The 9,898-nt window shown below is 32.3% G+C and overlaps 1 protein-coding gene across 1 annotated transcript; it reads right to left on the bottom strand.

Annotated features, from left to right (window-relative positions):
- Window positions 1-1,633: 1,633 nt before the first annotated feature.
- Window positions 1,634-7,431, bottom strand: LOC101249082 (probable methyltransferase PMT11). Its single transcript, XM_004239864.5, has 9 exons — window positions 6,557-7,431; window positions 5,843-5,992; window positions 5,480-5,750; window positions 4,889-4,999; window positions 4,103-4,262; window positions 2,899-3,156; window positions 2,655-2,777; window positions 2,301-2,378; window positions 1,634-2,218 (listed from the first exon to the last, which is right to left on the bottom strand). The coding sequence occupies exons 1-9, from the start codon at window positions 7,232-7,234 to the stop codon at window positions 2,011-2,013; spliced, it is 2,037 nt and encodes a 678-aa protein (XP_004239912.1). The 5' UTR covers window positions 7,235-7,431; the 3' UTR covers window positions 1,634-2,010.
- Window positions 7,432-9,898: the final 2,467 nt, after the last annotated feature.

The following is a 9,898-nucleotide window of genomic DNA, read 5'->3' as shown; positions in this document are numbered from 1 at the left end:
ATGCAAAATCAAATTATTTTATCTTTAGACATACATTTAACCTATAAGTATTTTGGCTTACTAATTTATTTACAAATAAATACTTCTAATTTCCTTTTAGGTAATCAAATAGTATGAAAATATTCTACCCAAACGTATAAAAGCTAAACTTGAAAAAAAAATTAGAAAAATAAAATTTTGGTTAGTTATATTATTCATTGTTTTTTGAAAGAACAAATATATTTGATTTTATAATCATTTACATGTTTGACTTTATAATATAAGAAATTCGTTTATTGCATTTGTAAGTTTTATAAGTGATCATTCAAGATATAACTGAAAAGAAATTACAATTATAAAAAAATATGAAGAAGCGTAATTTTTAATTTTATTCATCAAGACCTTCTTTGATTCTTTCCTCATAAGATATTTATTCATGATTCGAGGGTTTTTAATTGCGTATCTCTCGACTCAGGATTATTTAGACTTGATATACATAATTTGAGGGTCGTTACTGACTTATTTCATAGATTCAGATGATTTGAATTAGAATATTTCATGACTTTGTGAAATACTGGAGATCTTGATATACAACTTATTTATTAATATATACAACTTGTTTTAATTCGTTTAAATTTAATACAACTCGCTCATTTGATATCCGATCGTATTCTTTCTGATATATTCGTATCCTAGGTTAGATATGGATGATGAAGGTTTAGAAAATAGCATCTGATTCTTGAAAAATGCTTATATTTATTAAATTGAATTGACTACATTTTGTTCCTCTTTTTTTAATCTCATCCTACTTTATATATATTCAACCAATTCCCCATCACTCTTTATTATACAAGATTTTCTCATTATTTTTTTTAAGTTTTTTGACTGTTTTTGTTTTTTTTTTTTTGAAATAAAAAATTAAGTTTAATGAAGATATTCTTGGCTCTTGGTAGGTGATAGAAGTCATTCAGTAGAAATGATATTTGGGGTCAGTATTTAAATTTTAGTCAACTTAAAAATTATTGCAAATCTAGCCATAAAACATCAAGTGGCTCTGATGTATATGCATACCCTAACTATGATTTGGTGAGATGAATTGTCAATAGGACTCAATTACTTTTCAATTAATTCTTATAAATTCGAATAAACGAAAAAAAAATTTAAAGGTCAATTGAAAAACAATTCCTACCTATATCATATAAGTAGAGGTAAAGTTGTGTACGCCACTCGTAAAATTATACTGAATTTATTACATTATTGTTGTATTCATATCATCCAAAAAGTGTGAGAACAAGAGACACCATGCAACTTCAATTAACTTTACAAGATCTTCTAGCTTCAAAACAATGTAGATATTGTATTAGGAGGAAGGAGCTCCCTAGCAGGACTTTTTTCATGTCCAGAGCTCGAATCGAAACCTCTGATTAAGAAAAAAAAAATAGCTCCATCCATCTAACGAACCACATCCTTTGATTGGTGTAGAAATTGAAACTTCAATTTCTTTCTTGGTAGACTAGATATGTTTGGTCTTTGAGCTTAAGTTTTGTGTGTGAAATTGGCTACAATTAAGCAAATATTTCTAATATGATATGAGTATATTTTAAAATACACCAATAAAAGTGGCTATTGCTGCAATTTACCATCCAAAAGCAAATTTTCAAAGAAGGCACAACTCCTACTTAAATATATTAATATATGTTGTTGCATAGTTTCTTTTTCTGTTATTGTTTAGATTTCTCAGCTCAAGTAAACAGCAAAACTTATGACTAAAAGAACCCTCATAGTCACAGAACCATCAATGGAAACAAATACAACACTGAGCTATACCATATATCTTCGATCGTGTGAAGCTCTATACCATCTTCTGCTGTACATTTTATATGGCTACATGGTTTTAAACAACAGCCCTGGATATTTCTGCCATGTTAAGCAAGCATTCAATCTTTCAGGTCCACTTACCGTAGAAACATGAGTTTTGATGTATCCGTGGGGGAGTTATTTGAATGTTGGCTTCTCCTTTCTTATCATCTGTTAGGCTCGTAAAAGGTGTTTGTCACCTGTCAATATCTTGTAACTAGCATGAGGACCCTCAGATGTGTCTCTCACAGTTACACGCCAACCCATGGCTTTCCCAATATCTTGTAGTTCATCCATGATAGCAACAGAATCACGGATGTATGCTCGTCCACCTGGCCTCAATATCCGGTCCATTTCAAGCATGATTGTGGACATGTTGCATCTGGTACATAGAAATCAAAGATTGTCTATGAATGCGGACACAATATCATTTGTGAAGCAAATAATCAGTAAGGAACATATACCTTTTTTGTTCGATGGAGAAGAGACCATTTGCGTGCAATAAGTCGTAGGTTCTTGGGTAAGTATCAAATGGTTCACACCTGGAAAATTGCACACCTCTTAAAGAACGATCCACTTGGATAAAATGATAACTACATGTCGAGATGAGAATATCACAAATGTATTTCATGCAACCTACTTCTCAAAGAATCCATTGCATGTTCCCTAACGATTTGTATTTCTTCATGTTGGCATAGATAGGATGTAAAATATGCCAGACTAGTATATCTTATAGGTTACATACAGAAAAAAGAGTCACAAGTATTGTCTCCTTTCTCTTCCATAAGTAAATGCGGTGAAGGATGAGCAATTCTTACCAGTCATGCTTGACTCCAAGTAGTCCACGGTCAAAAATGACAGGTAAGGTATTTTTACCACTAACAGGGACAACATTCAGAACCCAGCAATCCAGTTGATTTTCAATCATTGCTGCTGCAAATCTGTTGAATAAAGCAATTGATGGGACATTATTCTTTCCACTAACTTTAGAAGCATAATGCTGATCAGATGATTGAAATGTATAATGACAAAGAGTTAACCAACAGAGATGGAATACATTACCCTCCAAAACCAGCTCTCATATCCATCACATTTCTAAGTTTTAACTTCTTCCAATGCCAAGCACGGACATAGCTCCCAATTATTTCATTCCAGAATTTTGATTCTGCATTGAAAAGCTCTTTCCTAGACAGAAAAGAATCTACTTGTATGCTCTGGAGTCTATCTGGAGGATACTGCAGGCGTGAAGGCCAAGTGGTAATATTTGCGCCAAATCCCTCTTCCGGAAGTCGTGTAATACATGCTTTCAGATCAACATACCTAAATGTGATTGTGAATAAAAGAAATCATCAGTGACAGAATGAAGGAAATGTCTACATAAAACGAGAATCATTAATGTATGGCAAGCTATTGATTCAGTTTGAAATGCCTTCAATTATGTTTACACTTCGAACATGCCCCATTGATTTATCAACAACCAACTTATAAAGAAAAAAAAATGTTATTTTTACTAAAGGGCGAGTACGTTTAGCATTATCAGACTACAAGTAGCAGATCTGCCAGTTTGATTTGTCAAAACTAGGACAAGATGAAGCAAAACAACTGAGCTTGATAATCATTTTTCAGGCTTCAGACATGCAATTGTGCAAATATTAAGATGAGTAAGTTGGAGCTAATTTATAGGCCATTACTAAAAGCACCATTGGAACTTCTGCTGACACCATTATTATTTTTATAGTTTTAATCCCAATCAACTTAATAACAACTATGCCTCAATCACAAGAAAATCGGATAGACTTTATGAATCCTCACAGTTTATGTCGCTCCAATTAAGCAATGACTAATCAAAATGGTCCTAAGAAAATACCTAACCTACATAGGAATCCTACCAAGTACAGACCCAAATCACCATTCCTTCCGGAACACTACACTACATGATGAATAAACAGATAATACAAATTCATATTTTGCTCTCAAACATGAAGAGGTAAAAGCGGAGTCCATCTGCAAAAATGCCTTAATGAACCTTGATAGTGAATGCCAACATAACTTAAATGATTTGAACTGTGACGAAAGGGTACTTCTCATGGGGAACCACATCCAATTGCTTTTTCAGCTTAAATTAAGACATTGACATATGCATTAAGAGTGGAAGGGAAGAGCACAGGCGGATTTATGTGGAGTGGGGGTAGAAATTTGGAACATTTGTCCACTTTGACGGAAATAAAATAGAACTTTAAACCGACAAGAATAAGTTGAATATTACCAAACATTGTCTGGGTCATCATGTGGATCACAGAGAGGTGGTTGAGTTCCTTCCTCACGGCTTAAATAGCAACTGTTATTTAAGGGCTTCTGCCATATAGCTATGTAACCTTCCTTCTTCACAAGATTCCAGCAAAGACGAGTAGTAAGATTAACCATCTCTGCATGAGAAAGAACAAGAACAAATATTACGATTTGTTATAGCACGTATTTACTAAACCTGCATGCAGAAAGTTTTCAAGAACTAAAAGAGCATGATATAGTTTCTACGGAGAAGTCACCACAGTTTCAAAAGCTGGCTAGTATTTTTAACTTTAAAAATTGGAGGGTGGACTGACAGTTCAGTTTTAAAGAGAACAAGGACACAAGTTGCAGTTTCAGCGACTAAATTTTCCCTATAACTTTATTCATTAATCAAAATTTCGTTTTATTCATCAACAAAGTAGGGGTTAAACTTAAGATGGAAAAAAGAAATAGTTAAAAAATTTGATTGGAGTCGATTTTCTTTAGAAGTCACTTTACTTCTGAGTTCTGTCTGAAGAAACGACGCACTGAAAGCTGATTTTGACCTTATCATTAATTTCTTTTTTTAATTAAGATGACCTGATCATTAACTTTATTGAACATTACAGTCAAAAGTTTTTCTTAGGTATGGCCTTAAATAGGAGTTTTTGTACAATCATTAAGGAGTATGTCTACCAAAAAGTGGAGAACTGCCTACAGTTAGGTGATTCCTCCTCTGTTATTTCATTTTAAATTAAAATTGCTGCAACATCTTTGTACTTACCTTCCCATTGTTCTTCCAGGGCTGCTTCATGCTTATAAACAGGTTGTGCAGCCCAAACAAAATATCCACCAGCACGGAGCAACCTGTTAACCTCCAGTAGTAAAATCCCATCTTCACAAAAATGCATCATAGGATAAAGGCACGAGTCAGAAACTCTCTTATACATGAGCAGCTAAATCAAGTTAAGCCGACTTGGTTAAACTTAAGAAATATTTATCTCTTAGTAAGTTCACAATATATCTTCTAACAAAGAAAGGGAATCCAAACAAAAGAAAATCATATCTTGAGTTAAATCTTCGCTTTTCCATTCAGGACTTTAAAGGGTATGGTGCTCCTAAATCCTAACCTACAAAAGATAGCTGTCTACAGAACACTAGAATATAGAGATTAAAACCATAAGTTGTCACCTTAATGAATGGAAGTGAGAAATAAAGAAGCTCTAATAGAAATTAAAAGTGCAGCACTTCAATTTTAACACAACCTACAATGTCAAAGGGGAATATGCATCTAAAAACTGGAATCTGTACTCTTTGTTAGGTTTCATACTACAAATAAAAGAAATAGATAATAGCATGATCTAGAAGAGCATACCATCACGAGTCCAATTGATCCTACATCTTGAACAATGGATTAGTTCAAAAGCCTGACTTGGATGACGTAAACGATGTGTCGCAATTGCAGCAACCATTGCAGGCACGCCACGTTCAAGAGCAAACTGAATCTGGTTTTCATGAACGTCTTTTGGAGCCACAGACAGGGTGAGCACATTCCTGGATAGTAAATAAGCACCAAAGCTCGCAACACCACAGCCAATATCTAAAGCAACTCGGACATGATGGCCAAATGCAATTTCAGGGAGCATCTGGCGGATAACACCCAAAAGAAAATTAAAATAAACAAACATCCAAATTTGTTCAATCTGTTACCAGCTTGAATTAAAAAATTATTAAACACCTTTTGAATCTGATCCAAGTACTGATCAGCTCCATGTATGAACTGGGTGCCACCTCCAGGAAACTTGAACTTGTCCTTGTCTATCAATATCCAATTTTGACCCCCCTTATCCTCAGCTAGACGTGCATGAGGAACATTGCTGAACCAAACCTGCAGTACAGAAAAAAGTTAAAAAATCCCAAAAGTTGGATCTTTAGAACTTCCTTTTTCCATTGTCATCCTCCCACGAGTAATTATCCAATATTACACAGCAACACTGGACAAGTGCTTCAGAAATTAGAACTTTGAGCTACTCATCCCAAAATATTTCAGGAGAACAAAACACAACTCATCACAATATCATTACAAATGCTTCAAAAAACAAACTTTAAACTTGTCAGTTAACACAAACCAACTTTAATATACAGAGTGTAATCCCACAATTCGAGTCTGGGAGGGTAGAGGTTGTTCCAATAGACGCTCAGCTCAACTAAAAGCACCAACTTTAATATCCAATTAGATCATGTCTGAGATAAAACAATTTACCTAACTAACATACACAGATCCAGGATTTGAAGTTTATGGCTTCCTACATTGATCTCAAGTTAATAAAATGAGTTCACAGTCAAATATTTGGCGAATTTCTCAATACATATACAGGATTACACTATTAATCTGCCACTAATAACTACATTATCCTCAAAATAAGTATAATTCCAGCAGAATATAACAAACCTCGTCGCGACTTTTAGGCCATGTAATCGGAGCTCGATAACCTCTTGGCGGAGGAACCAAGCAATTCAATCCTTTATCTTTTTCAGGACAATGTCGCTCAAATTTCTCACCTCTTTCAGTTGATTTCAGCTTACTAATTGCTTCTACGTTATCTAAACATGGAATATACTCCCTCATACTGTCAGGACACAAACCAAACTTCTTAACCCTAAATCTCTTAACCCCATCACCATCCTCTACCTCCGTCTCATTCCCAACACCCCAATTATCCACAACTTCCGGATCAAATTCCCCCACTTCAAAATTATCATTCATCACCCCATTCTCATCCAACACCCCCATCTTCTGAACCGCCGGAGGCGGTGACGGTGGTGGCGGTGGAGGAGATAAAACAACTTCGACCGACGGCGTTTTTTCCTGTGGCTTATCAGAAACGGTGGTGTCATTAATTACGGACGATAAATCGAAAGATTTGTTGAAATTAGGGGAAATTGATACAAATTGAGAAGAGGGGTTTGTTGGGTTTGTGAGTGAAGCTGAATCTTGACGTGAATTGAAGAAAACAAGCTGTTGAGATCCATCAGACCAGTGTTTGCCGAAGTAAAAAAAAGCTATAGAGAGTAACGTAAAGGCTAAAACTTTGATTACTGTAGCAGATTTCAATGCATCTCCCTTCATTGTTCTCTCCTTCTTCTTCGACAATGAAGTTAACAGAATCAAATCATCATAAGCAAAACCAGAAATTGCAGAGTTATACTAAAAAATAGTGACAGCAAGAAGTGTTCCTGTGTAGATCTGGAAATTTGAGTGTCAGGGATGTTATTCTCGTATTATATAATTCGAGGATTTTTATAAATCTCACCAGTTTTAAGTTCAAAATTAAACGTAATTTATATAAATATATTATGATTGAGTGAAATTATATATATTTAACTTTATTATTTACGTTTCGTTTATCTCGCTCGTCTTTCTCTCTTGCTCACTCGCTTTTTACCTATGTATTCATGTTTCATAATGTATATATGTATCTATTGTGATATATATATATATATATATGATACATAGATTGTCTGGTTCGACGGTTTCTTTCTACGTCTCACTTCTCTTTTTATATATCTATATTCATAATGTATTTAATATCACATATATATGTATGTAGTGTGACGTATATCTAAAATTCATAGATTCTCTCTTGGTTGCATCTTCCTCTCTCTTTTCTTCGTGTATGTCTTATATCAAAGTGATATATAACTGAAATTCATAGACTTTCTCTTGGTGAAAATTATTAATAGTGAGACACAATGTAATTGTTTCAAATTATAGAAAAAAATATTAAATTTGATTAAACTTTTTTTCGATAATTAGATTTTTTTTTTTTCAAAAATTTCTCAACTATCTAAGAGCTCAAAATAGAGCTCAGACAATATTCTCTAGATTTATGATCAATTCATTATCAAGTGTGTAAGTAACAAAAAAATTTATTTTAGAGTAAAGCATTCGATATTATTAACCAATATTTCTATATGTTAAATTTAACTCAATAATCAATTTCAAAAAATAAAATTACACAATAATAATTATACATTCTTTTACGTGAAATAATGACAATAATAGACAAATCAATACAAACATTATTTTAAGAGTGAAATTATAAATACAGTCCTTTTCCATAACTTGTATAAGCTATTTTATTTGTAATAAATAAAATAATATTTATTTTTTCTGTTACATTATTTGAAGAAATCAATAAATATTACTTGGATAAGACCTCTCTTACTCTTTTTGCTTTTATGATTTGTTTTATTATTTTAAGCAATTTTTTAATACGGAGAAATTAATATTTAATAAAAATGATTTATATGTCTTTGAATTTTAAATTATACGAAGAAAGGGTTCTAAAGAAGGCTCTAACTTCTACTGAGGACGGGGACAAAATATAGATCGAAAAAATGTAATTTTTATGAAAATAATGCACATATGAATTTTAATTATTTAAAATATTCCATACTTTGCAATATCATAAATCTTATAAATTTTTGAGCGTTTAAATATATTTTTAGTATAATTTATTCGAAATATAACGTATTTAAAATTTTTTTTAAATATAGTAAAAGAAAATTTAAATAAATAAAAATTTAATATCAAGGTCATATAAAATAAGGGGGAAAAAATAAATATATTTTCGAACTATCGTAAATTGTATGCAGATACCATCTGTCATACTTATGGGACATTGGTGCTTCGTCGTCCGAAAAATAGAGCATATATGTCTTTCACTCTAACGGAAGACTAAATAGAGACACATGACGTAATCTTATCTATTGATAAATGTTGGATCGATAGATAACATTATGACACGTATATGTCCGTTATATATGGTCTAGTTTTTGAACGACAGAGATATCAATATTCCAAAAGTATAATGAAAAAATTTTACATATCATTTACGATAATTCGGAATATATTTGTGCATTTTTCCATAAAATAAATGACAACTTTCACATATAGCAAACAAAAAATTCATATTTGTATGCTATAGCAAACTTTGCATAATTGCGCTCCATAGCAAACATAAAATTGTATAATTTGCTATACATATGCAATTGTATAATTCGCTGGTCTATTTCGCTGCAAGTGTATAATTTGTCTTGCATACAGTTGAATCGAATTAAAATGTATGTATATTGCATAATTATAAGTGTATAGCAAGAAGATCTATGTTTTTCTCGCTTTATACAAAAACAGAAACACAATATATACATTTCTGTTGTATAAAGCTAGAGAAAATTGTATTTCACTGCAATTGTATAATTCGCAATTGTATAATTTGTTGGCTTTTTTCTCTGCAATATTTGAAGTAAAATGTTTGTAAATTGTATAATTAAGCGTATAATACGAATATATACATTTTTGCATGTGTATATACTATTTTCTCCCGCTTTATACAAAACAGAAACAGAATTATATTCTTCTTTGTATAAAGTGAGAGAAGCGAGCGAGAATGGAGAGTAGCGAGCGAGATTTTTGGGAGAGAAACGCTGACAAATTTTAGCTAATATTTGCTATGGAGTACAGTTAAATCAAACCATAGTTATTTCATTTAATTTAGGTTATTAGTTTGCTTTTATATGCAATTTTCCCTAAAATAAATGGAAATAATAAAAGGGCAACTTTCACATATAGCAAACAAAAAAATCATATTTGTATAATATAGCAAACTTTGCATAATTGCGCTCCATAGCAAACATAAAAACTGTATAATTCACTATACATATAAAAGTGTATAATTCGCTGGCCTAAATTGTATAATTCGCTGGCTTAAATTGTATAATTCGCTGGCCT

This window comes from Solanum lycopersicum, chromosome 5, assembly GCF_036512215.1.
Source record: "Solanum lycopersicum chromosome 5, SLM_r2.1".
NCBI classification, from domain to species: domain Eukaryota; kingdom Viridiplantae; phylum Streptophyta; class Magnoliopsida; order Solanales; family Solanaceae; genus Solanum; species Solanum lycopersicum.
The sequence above is the reverse complement of the archived record's forward strand: the minus strand, read 5'-3'. Positions and strand labels throughout refer to the sequence as shown.

What these genes read in the sequence shown, in the direction of transcription:
- LOC101249082 (XM_004239864.5), bottom strand. Translation starts at nt 7,234, where the DNA reads ATGAAGGGAGATGCATTGAAATCTGCTACAGTAATCAAAGTTTTAGCC. An exon ending in ACTTGGATCAGATTCAAAAG is followed by an intron (nt 5,751 to 5,842) that starts GTGTTTAATAAT and finishes GTTATCCGCCAG; the next exon opens with ATGCTCCCTGAAATTGCATT. An exon ending in CCTGGAAGAACAATGGGAAG is followed by an intron (nt 4,263 to 4,888) that starts GTAAGTACAAAG and finishes TTTCTCATGCAG; the next exon opens with AGATGGTTAATCTTACTACT.